At 36.7% G+C, this 18,434-nt stretch overlaps 1 protein-coding gene across 2 annotated transcripts in view; it reads left to right on the top strand.

The window, feature by feature from the left end:
• The window catches only part of ABCA12 (ATP binding cassette subfamily A member 12), a 201,947-nt gene that overhangs the window by 116,532 nt on the left and 66,981 nt on the right, over window positions 1-18,434 (top strand). For both annotated transcript variants that reach the window (XM_025278206.3, XM_025278205.3), the window contains exons 16-22: window positions 3,542-3,706; window positions 4,149-4,359; window positions 6,153-6,292; window positions 8,028-8,147; window positions 15,168-15,258; window positions 17,366-17,545; window positions 18,109-18,424. In XM_025278206.3, the coding sequence (XP_025133991.3) occupies window positions 3,542-3,706; window positions 4,149-4,359; window positions 6,153-6,292; window positions 8,028-8,147; window positions 15,168-15,258; window positions 17,366-17,545; window positions 18,109-18,424 (1,223 nt within the window). The remainder of the gene's footprint in view (window positions 1-3,541; window positions 3,707-4,148; window positions 4,360-6,152; window positions 6,293-8,027; window positions 8,148-15,167; window positions 15,259-17,365; window positions 17,546-18,108; window positions 18,425-18,434) is intronic.

Below are 18,434 nucleotides of genomic sequence, written 5' to 3'. Positions count from 1 at the left end.
ATTTGCATGTTTAATAGATGAGGAAATTAATCTTATGGCCTTATTAACTTTCAATTTGTATATTCAAGACCAGGAATTAAATTTAATATACACTAGAGAATGAAAAACAAATGTTACAATAACTTTTTTTAAGTGAATAAGCATTAATTTGATAGGATAAAAATAAAGATTAGAACAAAGTTTTTTTTTTTCAAGTGAAAGAATTGAGGGATTTTTTTTTGTATTATAAAATTTTTTTTTTGTCTTACCTTCATTAGATTTAGATAGAAGCTACCATTATTTATCCAGTAGAACAAAACAAATTGTCATTATTAGAGCTGTAAAGTCATCAGTAACTCCATCTTGCAATAAATAGATGCTTTATAAGTACTTAGTGAATAAAAAACTGAAATAAAAATGTAAACGTAAGAAAATTAAATACCTATATTCACTCAAATCTCTACTAGGTTAAAATTGTTTACATGTTATTAAAAACACTGAAAAAAACGTTTTTCTTTTTAAAGTAAAATAAAATCAGAAGCAACACAGCAGACTTGTGTTATTGAAACATTGTAGCAAAGGAGATGACTTTTTAGGACTAGTTGTAAATAATCCTGTTCCAGGTCATCATTATCCTAGTTTATATTCGAAGTGACCTCCTAACTTATCTCTTTGCCTCCACGCCTGTTCCCACCACTCCAACCCCACCCTACTACTCCCTAAGCAGCAAGAGCAATTCTTTTAAAACTTGAATCAGATTATGTCATTCCTCTGTTCAGCACCTCCCCATGGCTCCTCATTTTATCCCAGTAACCCTTGATTCCTGCAGGGGCCCCAGAGTCTGCACATCCTCTCCTTGTTTCTCAAATCCCATTTCCTATGTGGCTACTCCCTGGGTCCAGGGCTGCTGCATGGAACCATTCTAGGAGGTGTCCTTCCTGTGATTTCCAGAACTATGTGTCTTTATTCAACATTGACCTCAATAAGGTACCATGAGAGTCCTATTTAAAATGCAACCAACCTCATCTACAGCACTCTCAAACCTCCTTTCCTTGCTCTGTTCGTTTTCTAGTGCACCTCCAGCATACTATGTATTCTATTTAATATTCACTTTTGTTTATTTTCTGCCTGCCTCTATTTGGCTATAAGCTCCATAAGGGCCTCTTTGTTCACTGAAACGTTTCAAATACCAAAAACAGTGCCTGGCCCATAGAAGAACTTAGCAAATACTCATTAACTAAACAATAGTTATTTTACATAAACTATGATGTATGGCTTCCCAGGTGGTGCAGTGGTAAAGAATCCACCTGCCAATGCAGGAGAAGCAAAAAATGCAGTTTCAAACCCTGGGTCAGGAAGATACCCTGGAGTAGGAAATGACAACACACTCCAGTATTCTTGCCTGGAAAATTCCATGGCCAGAGGAGCCTGGTTTGCTACAGCCTAGGGGATCACAAAGAGTTGGATATGACTGAGCATGAATATGACTTAAAATGCAGAAAAACTGCAATTATTAAGTTTTTCATCTAAACTTTTAATGTTCATCTTACAATGTTTCTGTAGTGCACACATCAAACTATTTCTTGTTTAGTAATTAAATATGTGCATTTTACAAGCAGAAGACCATTCCTAGTTCTTTCTGCTGCTGCTGCTGCTAAGTCGCTTCAGTCGTGTCCGACTCTGTGTGACCCCATGGACTGCAGCCTACCAGGCTCCTCCATCCATGGGATTTTCCGGGCAACAGTACTGGAGTGGGGTGCCATTGCCTTCTCCCAGTTCTTTCAGGAACTGCAAATAAAAATAATGAAAAATTTCTCATTATTAATCAATTTATTTCAAATCAATGTAGGACTGCCTAGAATTTTGGCAGAACTGGAAGAAAAAAAATGAATCTGATTGCAGTTAATAGTTGTGTTATAGAGACAGCTCTGTCTTTGTAACATTTCTTCAACTGAATTTTGTGCTCACAATAGTGGTCTTTGACCCCCTTGGACATGTCAACAGCTTTCCCTCTTAAGGAACTTCACAGATCTTTACCCCTCTACTACCTATGTCTCCTTATTCCTCCTATGGTTTGTTCATTCTCTCCTTTATGGTGTCATCTTGGAAAGACTTCTTTTGATTTCTCAGCTAAACTCCCTACCTCCTCATATTACCCAGCCTTTTATTCATTGATTTATCTCATATCTGTTCTTCCTATTAATACAAAACTCCCTGAGTGAAAGGATGATGCCAGTTTGGGCACTACTATACCCATCACCAGTCCCTTGGACTGCAAGGAGATCCAACCAGTCCATTCTAAAGGAGATCGGTCCTGGGTGTTCTTTGGAAGGAATGATGCTAAAGCTGAAACTCCAATACTTTGGCCACCTCATGCAAAGAGTTGACTCATTGGAAAAGACTCTGATGCTGGGAGGGATTGGGGGCAGGAGGAGAAGGGGACGACAGCGGATGAGATGGCTGGATGGCATCACTGACTCGATGGACGTGAGTCTGGGTGAACTCGGTGATGGACAGGGAGGCCTGGCGTGCTGCGATTCATGGGGTCGCGAAGAGTTGGACACGACTGAACAACTGAACTGAACTGAACTGATACCCATCACCTCACCCAGTGCTGGGAACATAACAGGCACTCGATTAATGTTTATTGAATAAATGAGTGAATGAGAGAATAAAATGTACATTAAAAAAATAATTTCAGCATTTTTTTCCTGCAACAGAAATGCATTGTGGGATTATGATTAAGCCTGATAAACCATGTGAGATTTTTGACAGAGCTTTTCTGATTTTAAGGAGCAATTGTGATTTTTGAATAATAGTGTACATGAAGAATTATGTAATTGATATTTGCCTTTCTGACTTTTAAAATCACCTATTTTTGGCAAATTTATTGAGGTATAATTTATATATTATAAAACTCACTCACTTTAAGGGTATAGTTTAATGGGTTTTTTTAAGCCAATTATAGAATTGTGCAACTGTTACCACAATATGATTTTATAGCAATCCCAAACGCAATTTTCAACACAAAAAGAAGCTTTCTGTCCATTTACAGTTATCTTATTCTGACCTCTAGCATAGGCACCACCTCATCTATTTTATGTCTCCATAGATTTGTCATTTTTAGACATTTTATTTAAATTGAATCGTACAATTTGTGGGTTTTGTATCTAGCTTTTTTCACTTAGTATAATGTTTTGAGTTTCATATATGTTGTAACATGTCAGTGTGTAATTTCTTTCTTTTGTCAAATAGTTTTCCAGTTTACAGACATACATTTTGTTTATCCATCCATTTGAATTGTTTCCACTTGTTGGCTATTCTAAATAATGCTGCCATAGCCATTCCCATACAAATCTTTGTGTGGGCATATTTTTAAAATTTCTGTTGGGTAAATATCTAGGAATCAAATTTTTGGTTGTATGGTAAATTTATGTTTATTTAGTAAGCTTCCAAAATATTTTACAAAGTGACTGTACCTTTTGCTATTTTCACCAACAGTGTGGGAGGGTTCCAGTTTCTCCACAAAAAAATAATTTCTTTTCTTTTTTGTTCCTGTTAGGTATTTTTCCCTAGGGAAAATCAAAAGCCAATAGAAAAGATGATAGAACTCTTCGTAAGGCTAAAAGAGATCCTCAATCAGATGGCTTCTGGCACACGACCGCTGCTAGACAAAATGAGGTCCCTGAAACAAATGCATCTGCCCAGAAGTTTTCCACTAACACAGGTAGAAAAGCCGCCCAGTAATGTTCGTGCTGGAAAATTCCTTTTGTCATCTTAACTTTTGCTGCTGCTGCTGCTAAGTCGCTTCAGTTGTATCCGACCCTGTGCGACCCCATAGACGGTAGCCCACCAGGCTCCTCTGTCCCTAGGATTCTCCAGGCAAGAATACGGGAGTGGGGCTTAACTTTTGAGATTAGTTATAATACCTTCAACTACAGATAGAGTACATTGTCCAAAGTCACTTTCAGAAAAACTCTTCTACTATGGCAAAAGTTTTTGCCTCTTGAATTGCAGAAGTTTAGCATTTGCATTTGCATTTGGGATACTATTTTAAAGAAATTGTGGAATTGAAAGAATTCTCCAAACATTATCAGGTTTTTCATATTGTTTTCAATAGCATTTATAGCTCATATAATGTTAATAAATCATGCATTTTTATCTCACAGGCAATGTACAGAAACAACCGGATAAACACTCCCCAGGGATCATTTAGTACCATTTCCCAAGCACTGTGCTCCCAAGGAATTACCACTGAATATTTAGTTGCCTTGCTGCCCTCTTCTCAGAGGCAGAAAGGCAATCACACTAAGGACTTTCTAACTCATAAATTAAGTAAAGAGCAAATTGCTGCAAAGTATGGAATTCCCTTACATGCCAGTGAGTATACTTCAAAATCAGCATGATAATATCACCTGCTAACATTGTCTACTAAATCTTAGTCTTTTTTTTTATTGGCTGTATACCTTCTGTTGTACAATAAATCATGTATCTTATTTTATACATAGTAGTCTGTGCCTCATAGTACTCTACACTGTCTTGTCTCTTCTTCCTTCTCTTTCTCCACTGGTAACCGCTACTTTGTTTGCTATAGCTGTGAGTCTGTTTCTTTTTTGTTATATTCACTATTTTGTTGTGGTTTTTGGTTTTCACATATAAATGACATACAGTATTTGTCTTTGTCTGACATTTCACTTAGCATAATGTCCTCCAAATCCACCCACGTTATTGCAAATGGCAACATTTCCTTCTTTTTTATGACTAAAATTCCATTGTGGATATATATACCACATCTTTACCCATTCATCTGTTGATGGACACTTAGGTTGCATCCATATCTTGGTAAATGTAAAAAATGTCTTTATGAACATTGGGGTGCATGTATCTTTTTAAAGTAGTGTTTTGGTTATTTTGGGTATATACCCAGAAGTAGAAGTGTTGAGTCATAGAGTAGTTTTATTTTTAGTTTCTTGAGAAAAACTCCATAATGTTTTCCACAGTGGCTGTAACAATTTACATTCCCACCAATAGTGTGCCAGGGTTCCCTTTTCTCCACATCCTTGCCATCATTTGTTATTTGTGTTCTTTTTGATGATGGCCATCATTACAGGTGTGAGGTGATATCTCATTGTAGTTTTGATTTGCATTTCCCTCCTAATTAGCAATGTTGAACATCATTTCATGTGCCTATTGGCCATCTGCATTTCCTTTTTGGAAAAATGACTATTCAGGTCTTCTCCCCATTTTTAATTGTTTTTTTTTTTAAATGGTGTGTTGTAATCTTAGCATTTTATTTTAAATGACGCATTAATTTTCCCAAAGAAGACATTCATATAGCACTTGCCACACATCAAGCATGTTCTGCATATCAACTCATTCACTCTTCACAACAACCCTATGAGGTAGGTGCTACTATAGCTGCAACTTAGCAAGAGAAATGAGGCACAAAGTAACTAAGTAACCTGGCCACAGTTGCCCAACATGAAAAAACAAAGCTAAGATTGAAACCCAGGCAATCTGCCGCCAAGTCTAGCTTCTTAACCACTACACCTTGCCAGTGAATGATACAATAACGTGCCTTAAATCTGCTCAGTATTTTTTCTTAACTTTTTAGAATTAGAAATTTGTCTCACACATAAAAGAGTTTCATGACTGTAGGAGAACTACAAATGTTCAGTGGCACATCAAAGCTGTTTATTTGATCTATAAGCTTTGAGATGTGAAATATGATCAGCTGAGTTCTTCCGAGCAATATGGGGTGTTTAGTAGAGCAATTGGATTGACACATTTATACATCTTTTTATTCATCCAGCAAACATTTATTGGACAGCTCTTATGTATCTGTTGCAATAGCAGAATTTTGTATATTTTGTAAAATTAAGTGAAGAAGATCTGTTGGAAGACATTCTGAAATGTGGTTTTCAACCTTTCTAACCTTTCCTCTTGGCAAAATGCCATCACTTATTATGCACTTTCTTGTTAGATTAAACTTACACCCAAAAAGGATGTGTTACTATGCTTTCTTACTTTGATACCAGATGCCTTGCATTTGTTGATAGCAAAGGACATACAAGACATGTATTTTGGGGTGTTGTAACAATAATTTTTGTCAATTTACCATAAATAAATTTTAAATATATATTAAATGATTTTATTGTGCTTTCTCTTTGCAGCACCGTTTTGCTTTTCCCTTTATAAGGACATCATTAATATGCCTGCTGGACTGGTGATTTGGGCTTTCTTGAAACCTATGTTGTTGGGAAGGATTTTGTATGCACCATACACCCCCGTCACAAAGGCGATAATGGAAAAGGTTTGACCATTAATACTCAAAGTTTCTATCTTAAGATGATCTTTAAAGCAGTCAGCTTCCAAATTTACTCTAGTTGGCTCAGATATTTTTCTAGCTTACATACTGTTTACCTTTGGCTTTCTGAAACTCTTAACAATTCTCAACTTCTGCCCTGTATATGTGTAACGATGTAGACTGGATAGTAGCTCCTTGAAGAGAAATGAACCATGTTGACACTTGAGAATGAGGTTAGTTGTAGCATGACCTCAGACTTTTCAATTTATCACCCAAAGCAGGAAATTTTTCTACAGCTGGCATCTAACTTTCAAAGTGTGTAAAAATAATGGCACTAGAAAAAATAATAGTGGGCATATATAGCTAGTTTGAACAAAAGCAATTGCTAAATTATAGCAATTCATATAGGATTCATATTTGGTTATGCAATTTAACATCCTATAATTATATACAAGATAGATGTTGAGAAAGACAGCATTATTAACAGTAACTATACTTATCAACTACATAGTATAACCATAATAGCCTTTTTCTCTCATTCTTAAATTTGACATTAGTGATTTGAATTATAAACTTGATACTTTCAAAATGATAAGAGTGAAGGTAAAAAAATTATACTTTATCATTACTTGGTCATTAAACTATAGTTTATGTAAATATTGGTCTATATAAAAATAGACATGAAGTCATCACTGATTTCCAGAATGATCTTTGCTTTTACTATTTGTGTTTTAATATCTTATTTGCTTTATTGGCTGCACACTTCTCCATAATTTTGCACAAATGAAGTCATTAAATGCTTATTTTCTAAGGGTAGTTTTTTTGTTTTGCTTGCCTCTCATCTTTTTCTCCTTGCTTGATCCTGCTCTTCCTTTCATGTAAACTAATGAATGTTAACTTTCAAAGATGTGGCTTTTGATAATTTATGTACATTCCTCTAATCCTTTATATATTATTATTCTGGATGCATTCATATGCAGAATGGTCATTGTTTGCATTATTAAAATCAGGCTTCATTATAATACTTTTCTACATATTACTTTAGTCACACAGCAATACCTTGTGGAAATTCTTCCAATTCAGTAGATACAGTTTATTCATTCTTTTTGAAGACTGAACATTTTTTCATACTCTGTCAATTCTCAGTTGTTGGACATTCTTTTTATTTCTAGTGTTTACTTTTGTTGTTGTTGTTCATGTAAATAATGTGGCAACAAATACTTTGTGTATATGACTTGACACAGGGATATTTTTATTTCACTGAGGTGAATGTTTAAGATTGAGGGACTGAAGAATATTGTATTCTATTTTAATGACTGTCATCAGATTGCTTTCCAGAAAAAGCTATACACATCCCTTTCCGCCAGCATTACAAGAAAGCATCCGTCTTCTTATATCCTTGAACTAGAATGTTTCTCTAGTAGTAAAGTTAAATGTACCATTGCTAAAAGTGGGTAACTTGTGAGAATTCCAGAAGATGTGTTTTCCTTTCAGCTATACATTTTCAGTGGACATAAAGTAAACCTTAAATTTTCCAGAATTTTTATTTGTAACCTTGACCCTATAAAAGCTGCCACTTAAAAAATTTTGACCATGTGGGAAATTTCTGACAATGTTTTACTAACTCTACTTTTTAGAACTGTTTCTTAGAGTTATATAACAAAACAACCTTGAGATATCTTGTAGAAATACAGGAAAAATACCAATGGGCCAGATTTATTTCTGTTTCTTTGTCTTTTAGTCTAATATAACCCTCAGGCAGTTGGCAGAATTAAGAGAAAAATCTCAAGAGTGGATGGATAAGTCACCGCTTTTCATGAATTCCTTCCAACTGTTAAACCAGACGATTCCAATGCTCCAGGTGGGAGACAGTTCTGTCATTCCCTTTTGTATGGATTATACTTTGTTGAGATTTGAATCACCTTCATTAGGAGAATGGGCAGTTAGTAATGTAGAATCCACATTCAACAGATTAAAATTGCCTCTCCTCCAGACAGCAGGTGTGAGACAGGATAACAGATATGTCATTCATGTTTGTAACCTTCCTCACCTTATACCACAGTTTCTCTGTATGTAATTCAGAGATAAATCATTTTACAAGTTAATTCTGACACACACTTAGTGATATAAATCTATTTTCCAAAACTAAAATGCCATAAAATCTACTTAAAATATGCTTATTTTATTTCTCTAAGTTATGTTTTGCTATTTTAACTAAACCAGAATTCCTAAAGTACTGATATTCTGAAGAAGAATATTAAATTTAGGTAGTTCTTTGGTTGAAATATTTGACAAAACACCTCAAATACAACACACACAAGTTGAAAAGTATCATCTCAATTCTCATAAAAGATGCAGAAATCTCTGAAGAGGATGCAAGTAGTGTTGGGAAATGTTCCAATCACCAAGAGAGCTATTGGCAGCTAAATATCAGGCTAGTGATAAAGAACCCGCTTGCCAATGCAGGAGACATAAGAGATGTGGGTTCAGTCACTAGATTGGGAAGATGCCCTGGAGGAGGGCATGACAACCCACTCCAGTGTTCTTGCCTGGAGAATCCCCTGTACAGAGGAGCCTGGCAGGCTACAGTCCATAAGGTTGCAGAGAGTCAGACATGACTGAAGCGACTTAGTATGCCCAAACATCAGGCAGCAGAGTTAGACCCATTATCAATGGGAGAAGAGAACATTTTCAGGAATGGTGACAACTTAGGAACTTCAAAATAGTATGGATTGGATAGTCCAAGAATTGATAGAGGCCCTTGGAGAATTGATTAAGCCCTAGAAGATTTTTGCAACAGCAACAACAAAAATTCCCTTCTTTATAATCATGGCTCAAAAAGTTAAACATAGAACAAAGAATTTGTGTCATACAATTTTGGTAAAAAAGTTATACCCAAAAGATGTTTTACCCATCTTGACTAATAGTCATAATTAGGGACTTCCCTGGTGGCTCAGACGGTGAAGCGTCTGCCTACAATGCGGGAGACCTGGGTTCGATCCCTGGGTCGGGAAGATCCACTGGAGAAGGAAATGGCAACCCACTCCAGTAGTCTTGCCTGGAAAATCCCATGGACGGAGAAGCGTGGTAGGTACAGTCCATTGGGTTGCAAAGAGTTGGACACGACTGAGCCACTTCACTTGCATTTTACTCATAATTACAATTGCAACCTAAATTTTATTAGAAATATAACACTAATTTCTAAATAGATATTTAGCACAATTAATATAAGTGAAGTGAAGGTCATTCAGTTGTGTCTGACTCTTTGCAGCCCCTAGGATGGTCCATGGAATTCTCCAGGCCAGAATACTGGAGTAGGTAGCTGTTCCCTTTTTTAGGGGATCTTCTCAACCCAAGGATTGAACCCAAGTCTTCTGCGTTGCTGCTGCTGCTGCTAAGTCGCTTCAGTCGTGTCCGACTCTGTGCGACTCTGTGTGACCCCATAGACAGCAGCCAACCAGGCTCCCCTGTCCCTGGGATTCTCCAGGCAAGAACATTGGAGTGGGTTGCCATTTCCTTCTCCAATGCATGAAAGTGAAAAGTGAAAGTGAAGTCACTCAGTCGAGTCCTACTCTTCGTGACCCCATGGACTGCAGCTTATCAGGCTCCTCCGTCCATGGGGTTTTCTAGGCAAGAGTTACTGGAGTGGGGTACCATCACCTTCTCCGTCCACGTTGCTAAGCACCAAAGAATTGATACTTTTGAACTGTGGTGTTGGAGAAGACTCTTGAGAGTCCCTTGGACTGCAAGGAGATCCAACCAGTCCATCCTAAAGAAAATCAGTCCTAAATGTTCATTGGAAGGACTGATGCTGAAGCTGAAACTCCAATACTTTGGCCACCTTATGTGAAGAGCTGACTCATTTGAAAAGACTCTGATGCTGGGAAAGATTGAGGGCAGGAGGAGAAGGGGACGACAGAGGATGAGATGGTTGGATGTCATCACCGACTCAGTGGGCATGAGTGAGTAAACTCCAGGAGTTGGTGATGGACAGGGAGGCCTGAGGCCTGGTGTGCTGCAGTCTGTGGGGTCGCAAAGAGTCGAACATGACTGAGAGACTAAACTGAACTGAACTCCCACATTGCAGGTGGATTCTTCACCAGAGGAGCTACCAGGGAAGCCCATAATTTAAAATAAACTTTTCATCAAATGTCTTCCCCACACTTTTCTATTAAATGTAGTTCTGATTTTAAATATGTCCATTTTTTAAATATCCTACTTTCTCTGATCTTAAACACAATATTATTTTGATTAAATGTCAGTTTTCTCCTTCTCCCCACAGTTTTACTGAGAAATAATTAACATAATCAATGTATCAGTTTAAGGTGTAGAGCAAGATGGTTTGAGATATATAGAGAAATGATTGGGCTTCCTAGGTGGTGCTCATGGTAAAGAGCCCACCTGCCAATGCAGGAGACAAAGAGACACGGGTTCAATCTCTGGGTCAGGAAGATCCCCTGGAGTAGGAAAAGCCAAATCACTCCAGTGTTCTTACCTGGAAAATTTCACAGACAGAGGAGCCTGGTGGGCTACAGTCAGTGGGATCACAAAGAGATGGACACACTTGAAGCAACTGAGCATTCTTTGGTGTTGCCTTTCTTTGGGATTGGAATGAAGCCAGGCTTCAGCAGTACGTGAACCGTGAATTTCCAGATGTTCGAGCTGGTTTTAGAAAAGGCAGAGGAACCAGAGATCAAATTGCCAACATCTGCTGGATCATGGAAAAAGCAAGAGAGTTCCAGAAAAACATCTATTTCTGCTTTATTGCCTATGTCAAAGACTTTGACTGTGTGGATCACAATAAACTGTGGAAAATTCTGAAAAAGATGGGAATACCAGACCACCTGATCTGCCTCTTGAGAAACCTATATGCAGGTCAGGAAGCAACAGTTAGAACTGGACATGGAACAACAGACTGGTTCCAAATAGGAAAAGGAGTACATCAAGGCTGTATATTGTCACCCTGCTTATTTAACTTATATGCAGTGTACATCATGAGAAATGCTGGGCTGGAAGAAGCACAAGCTGGAATCAAGATTTCTGGGAGAAATATCAATCACCTCAGATATGCAGATGACACCACCTTTATGGCAGAAAGTGAAGAACTAAAGAGCCTCTTGATGAAAGTCAAAGAGGAGAGTAAAAAAGTTGGCTTAAAGCTCAACATTCAGAAATCTAAGATCATGGCATCTGGACCCATCACTTCATGGGAAATAGACAGGGAAACAGTGGAAACAGTGTCAGACTTTATTTTTTTAGGGCTCTAAAATCACTGCAGATGGTGATTGCAGCCATGAAATTAAAAGACACTTACTTACTCCTTGGAAGGAAAGTTATGACCAACCTAGACAGCATATTAAAAAGCAGAGATATTACTTTGCCAACAAAGGTCCATTTAGTCAAGCCTATGGTTTTTCCAGTGGTCATGTATGGATGTGAGAGTTGGACTATAAAGAAAGCTGAGCGCTGAAGAATTGATGCTTTTGAACTGTGGTGTTGGAGAAGACTCTTGAGAGTTCCTTGGACTGCAAGGAGATCCAACCAGTCCATTCTAAACGAGATCAGTCCTAGGTGTTCATTGGAAGGACTGATGTTGAAGCTGAAACTCCAGTACTTTGGCCACCTGATGCGAAGAGCTGACTCATTTGAAAAGACCCTGATGCTGGGAAAGATTGAGGGCAAGAAGAGAAAGGGACGACAGAGGATGAGATCGTTGGATGGCATCACCGACTCAATGGACATGGGTTTGTGTAGACTCCGGCAGTTGGTGATAGACAGGGAGGCCTGGCGTGCTACAGTTCATGGGGTCACAAAGAGTCAGACACGACTGCACGACTGAACTGAACTGAAGCAACTGAACACACACACACACATTACGAAATGATCACCATAGTAGATTTAGTTACCATCTATCATCTCATGTACATACAATAAAAATAAAGGAAAAAAGAATTTTCTCTTTGTGATGAAAACTCTTAGGATCTATTCTAGCAACGTTCCTATGTGTGGTACAGCGGTATTAATTAATAGTCATCATGTTGTAGATTGCATCCCTGGTATCTTATAATTCAAAGTTTGTATCTTTTGACCACCTTCATCCAATTCCCCATCTACCCACTCCCTACATCTGATAATCACAAATGTTCATTCCAAGTGGCCTTTTTTAGTGAGTTTCAGATAATAAGGGCTACATAAACAATGCCTTATTGACACATGTATTTCCTCAGTGAGAAATTGCTCTTTTCTCCTGAAACTTTTTTTCAGTGAACAGATAAAAATCCCACACATATTATTTCATTAAGGAAAGTTTTGCTGGCTAAAGAAGTGAATTAACAAGGGACATCATCTATGCATAATAGTTCCAAAGTACAGTAATTTGGTAAGAAGAAAATTCTGTGACCTTGTTCATAAACGGATCATCATTCAATTCTGTGACCATGTTCATAAAAGTATCACCATCTAATGGGAGTATCTTTATTCTGTTCTAGACCAAAATAAGTTATTATTCTTAATTATTGAGGAAAATTTATTCCTGAAAATGTGTACAGAATTTGATATTTCAAGATTTTAGTACATGACCTGGCTTTGCCATTGTGAAATCATAGGCAAATGACTTAAAATACTTTTTACAGTTTATGAAACTCTAAAATGGGTCTGTTGATAACTGCTTCACAGACTTGTGAAGATTACATTGTGTGGAAGCATTTGAAAATAATATTCTATATCATAGACAGGATTGATTGTAACAGGAAAAGTAAGAGAATGGAAATAATTCGATGGATCATCTCTGACTTGGAACTAACATAGTGCTTTGTTTATTAGTAATGCTCTGATTCAGATTTTCTACAATGAGCAAATTCCTAGTAAATAATTAGATTTTAAAAAACTTGGGTTATCATCGTATATAGTTGTGTGATAGCCATCTGTCTTCATGCTGCCAACTACACTTAGGTTCCTTAGGAGCCATATGTTTAGCAAATTATATATGCTATATTAATACATATTATTCTTAATCATTTACCTCCATGATAACTAAATGAGATAATGGTAAGAAGGACAGAATAATAAGTGGTACTGAACTATCCTCTAAAAAGAAAACAACTTAAGCCTAGCTCACATAAAAACGAAGTCATGAATTCATACATAAGATGAATAAACATTTCTTTAATCAAGTTGAAGTCTCTCTCTTCGACTTTCCCTTTGGCCCTTATTAATTGTACATTCTTAAGGAATTTATATAGCTTCTTGAGTCCTAGCCTTGTCATCTATGAACTGGGGATAGTAATAGTACTTATGTCTAGGTATTAGGGAAAACTAAGTGAGAAAATCAAGGTATATTCTATTAGACAGTACCCAGCACATAGTAAGAACTCAATAAGTATTACCTAGTAGATAACTTCAGTGGTAGAAGTTATGTCTCCTAATTTGGGAGATAGCTATTAGAGTCTTTATATATATATTTTTAATTTTATTTTTAAACTTTACATAATTGTATTAGTTTTGCCAAATATCAAAATGAATCCACCACAGGTATACATGTGTTCCCCACCCTGACCCCTCCTCCCTCCTCCCTCCCCATACCATCCCTCTGGGTCGTCCCAGTGCACCAGCCCCAAGCATCCAGTATCGTGCATCGAACCTGGACTGGCAACTCATTTCATACATGATATTTTACATGTTTCAATGCCATTCTCCCAAATCTTCCCACCCTCTCCCTCTCCCACAGAGTCCATAGACTGTTCTATACATCAGTGTCTCTTTTGCTGTCTCGTACACAGGGTTATTGTTACCGTCTTTCTAAATTCCATATATATGCGTTAGTATACTGTATTGGTGTTTTTCTTTCTGGCTTACTTCACTCTGTATAATCAGCTCCAGTTTCATCCACCTCATTAGAACTGATTCAAATGTATTATTTTTAATGGCTGAGTAATACTCCATTGTGTATATGTACCACAGTTTTCTTATCCATTCATCTGCTGATGGGCATCTAGGTTGCTTCTCAAAAAATGGGCCAAAGAACTAAATAGACATTTCTCCAAAGAAGACATACAGATGGCTAACAAACACATGAAAAGATGCTCAACATCACTCATTATCAGAGAAATGCAAATCAAAACCACTATGAGGTACCATTTCACACCAGTCAGAATGGCTGCGATCCAAAAGTCTACAAGTAATAAATGCTGGAGAGGGTGTGGAGAAAAGAGTCTTTATATTTTAAACACTTTTTAAAAAAATTTCAGTCTTGCCATCAGTATGGAGTAATTTTAAGTTTTATGATCAGTTTATTTTTTCTGTGTTCACCTAGCTGCACTTATTATAGAATAAAACAATACCATAATAATTTACGTTTGACTAATCTGGTTAGATTCTACTTTACAGAAAAATAACCTGAAGCTGGAAAAGGCTGAGTGCTTGCTGAAAGCCTCACAACTAGGAAATAGCAGACCTAGAATATAAATCAGTTGTGATGTCAAATTGCATATAGACACCACCGTTTTTAAAGCCTCTTTTGTTTGTTTCAACTGAACAAAGTCCAATTATGAACCATCAAAATTCTATAACGTATGTTAAAAACAATTGATACAGTAGCTATGGGGGAAAAGCATTTTCAGTTAAACATGGTTTCTCTATGTGGTTAATTATGGCTATATCTGGCTACTTCTACATGGTGACAAATTTGTGTTTATAGAGGAGCAAAAACTCAGAATTAGCAGTCACAAACCTTCTCTTTCTTTCTCGAAGATTTGTATGGGACCCTTTCCAAGACGGTGGACTGAGAATGCCCAGTAGTGATACCTCATTTCATTGTGGTGTTAGTAAAGAGACAGTGATTAAACATGTCCATTGAAACTGACTCCCTATTATTGTTTGTTAGAATACTCTAAGGAATCCCTTTGTGCAAGTTTTTGTAAAATTCTCCGTGGGACTCGACGCTGTTGAACTTTTGAAACAGATAGATGAACTCGGTGAGTCCAGATTCAAAAAAACCTTTATTTACCTGTCATGTCAGAAATGTGAGAAGCATTGTCCCATATAAGATCTTAAAATCCTGAGTGTATCTATCCATCTTTCTCCTAGTAAATTGTACAGTTAAACGTAATGATTATTTGGATACCCAGTTCGTGTAGTTGGTCTCAATAATTATAATGCAATGTATTCTGTGTAAATGCAGCTTGTCCTTCAATCACAGGTAGATTTCTACCAGAGGACACTTTTTGGGGGTAACTTGGTGAAAAGCAAGTCTTTAAAAGCAGAAGATGAAATGGTTTATTTCTGCTACATTTATAATTTTATCTCCACTGGCCTTAGTATTGCTTTGACTAACTCAGAATGTAACCAGAAGAGGTTATAGAGTGAGAAAAACAAAAGCAATGTGGAGACTCAAAAGAAAATAAACCTAAATCACTGTACAAGGTCAGGTCCTCCTCTCATGATCATTTAAAAGGGACAAGCAGAAAAGGATCAAAGAAAGCTGTCTGAACTTATGCATTCCCTCTACCACATTCCTACCCTCAACCTAAGGGATGCAAGATATCTAATTCAGTCTGTGTCTGATTCCTGGTTGCTATGCAACCATGGGTAAGAGGAAGGGATTGAAAACATCAGAATTTGCCAGCAGTAGAGCTAATACCTCTCTTTCTCCTCTCCAGCACTACTGCGACTTAAGTGTTTAAATTGTAAACCAGTGGGGAGGAATTATGCCTATTTATATTATATATAATTGTATGTATTTTATGATATCAACCTTGTTTGATTAAATGAAGATATTAGTGATTTATTCTCTAAAAGTATCATTTGGGTAAGGAAACACTTGATCAAAATATCAGGGATAAACTACAAAGTTCTTATATACTTTTTTTCATTCCTAACTTTAGATATAGGAGATGAGTCTCAGAGTTTAAAATAAGATTAAAATAACCATATAAGTGAGACTTGCCATCTGTATAATTGTATATTTAATTTAATATTAAAGAGATTTTATACTGTTCGAATTTGGAGGCCACTGACTCTTTATAGCTTTTTGATTCCATCTACCAGCATTTCTGAAGAATCCTTTGCAGGTGTGTTGATTTTCAGTGGCCACTGGAGGCCACTATTCAACCACAGTTTTACCCCTCCCCCCACAAACATCTATATCAAGCAAAACATTTTATTTTAAGTTATAATGAGAGATGTCCTTCAAGAAGCTGCCCTCTGTGAGAAATTTAATCTTCTATTGGAGGATGATAGAGACATGTATGGGTTCTGTAAAGAGGAATTTATGACATTCACAGCCTTCTCAGTATTCATGATCAAGTCAGCGAAAATTTAATTGGCCAAGTGATTTATGAACTTACAATTTTATATTTACCCTTTGTCTCAGTTGATTTCCTCATAAAGATTTATGAAATTGAAGAGCAATTAAATTCTTTTTCTTCCAGAGTAATTACCTGAAATAAAATCTTGATCATCTAGATTAATACAGATATGAGTAGAGATAACTCACAGAAGACTTTAAATCAAACAATATCAGAAAGTTGTAACTATGTGTCATAGATTGTCACAGTCTGCTAAGAAGTGCTTCTGTATTACAACTTATTAAATGATGTTTTTTATTTGTTCCACACACTCTGCATAGACGTTCGTTGCTTAAATTCTTACATCAACACTCCCCAAACAAAGCAAGCATTTCTGTTTATTCAAACTTTTCACCTCTAGTTTTTAGTTTTCTTCCTAAATAATTCAGGTAGAATAATTTTAAAATTATTCACCTTTAGTCTTTGGTTAATTAAATTGTAGCAGAGTAGAATTAGCTTTTGAATTAGCTTGTACTGAGCACACATGCATACATTCTTCGTATGTGAGTTTACTGTATCTATAACTAATTCAAAATTCTTCTCAATAAACGTTTGTACAACTGGCTACATCTGCCCAGATATAGAGTATTTGACATTTTTAGAGTAAATTCTGCAAGTTTATATTATTTATAATCTAGTTTAAGGTTTAATATGTACCAAAAAAATCAGTATCTTTGTCCCATTACTACTAGAAACAACATTATAATATGCTTTGTGTCTTTTTTTTCTTCTTTAGATATTCTAAGGCTGAAATTAGAGAACAGCATTGACCTCATTGATCAGCTTAGCATACTATCTTCCCTGACAGTGAATATTTCCTCCTGTGTATTATATGACCGTATTCAGGCAGCAGAAAGTGTAGATAAAATGGAAAGAGAGGCTAAAAGACTCTACAAAAGCAATGAACTCTTTGGAAGTAAGTGTTATTCTACTAGAATTTGAGCTTTTCTTTGTACTAAAATTGGCCAAATTCTTCCCGTCACTTCTTTCATCCAGACCTAAAAAAAAGTAGTCAGGGCCGGGGCGAGGGCACTGTCCCCTTTGATGTCCTTGGAAATAAGAACCTTTCATGTCGTCAACCAACTATCTTGGTTGAGAAGCCTTCAATATGTGTAATTTTGTTGATATGGTTAAAATTAAAGCTGAAAAGAATTACATATTACAGGGTAAAATTGAGTCCATCCTTATAATCAGTCAAGATTATTCATTTTAATGTATATGTGTGTTTAATTTCAGTAAGTGGCTTAGAGTGAAATATTTAATGTGGCCACTTAGTTTGTGATTATATTCTCAAACTCCTGCATTGAATCTTTGAGATTGTCACTTTCAATTAACAATCTTTTCTGTAAATTAAAAGTCTGAACTTACTGTCACATTACTAACTCAATTGCCTGTTTGGCTGCCCCCATGTGGACCCTCCAAACAAAGGATAATGTCAACCATAAAATAACCTTTCTGATGTTGCCATTTTATTTTTAGGTGTTATTTTTAAGCTTCCTCCTAATAGCAGCTGGCACAGAAGCTATGACTCTGAAAACGTCTCTCTTCCTCCAGTTGTAAAATACACCATCCGCATGAGTCTCAAGACCTCACAGACCACAAGAAACATTAGAGCCAAGATTTGGGCCCCAGGGCCACACAATTCTCCATCACACAACCAGATCTATGGCAGGGCTTTTGTCTACTTACAGGATAGTATTGAAAGAGCAATCATTGAATTGCAGACTGGAAGGAACTCCCAGGAAATAGCAGTCCAGGTCCAAGCAATTCCTTATCCCTGCTACATGAAAGACAAGTAAGTCCCT

Source organism: Bubalus bubalis, chromosome 2 (assembly GCF_019923935.1).
Source record: "Bubalus bubalis isolate 160015118507 breed Murrah chromosome 2, NDDB_SH_1, whole genome shotgun sequence".
Classification (NCBI taxonomy): domain Eukaryota; kingdom Metazoa; phylum Chordata; class Mammalia; order Artiodactyla; family Bovidae; genus Bubalus; species Bubalus bubalis.
The sequence above is the reverse complement of the archived record's forward strand: the minus strand, read 5'-3'. Positions and strand labels throughout refer to the sequence as shown.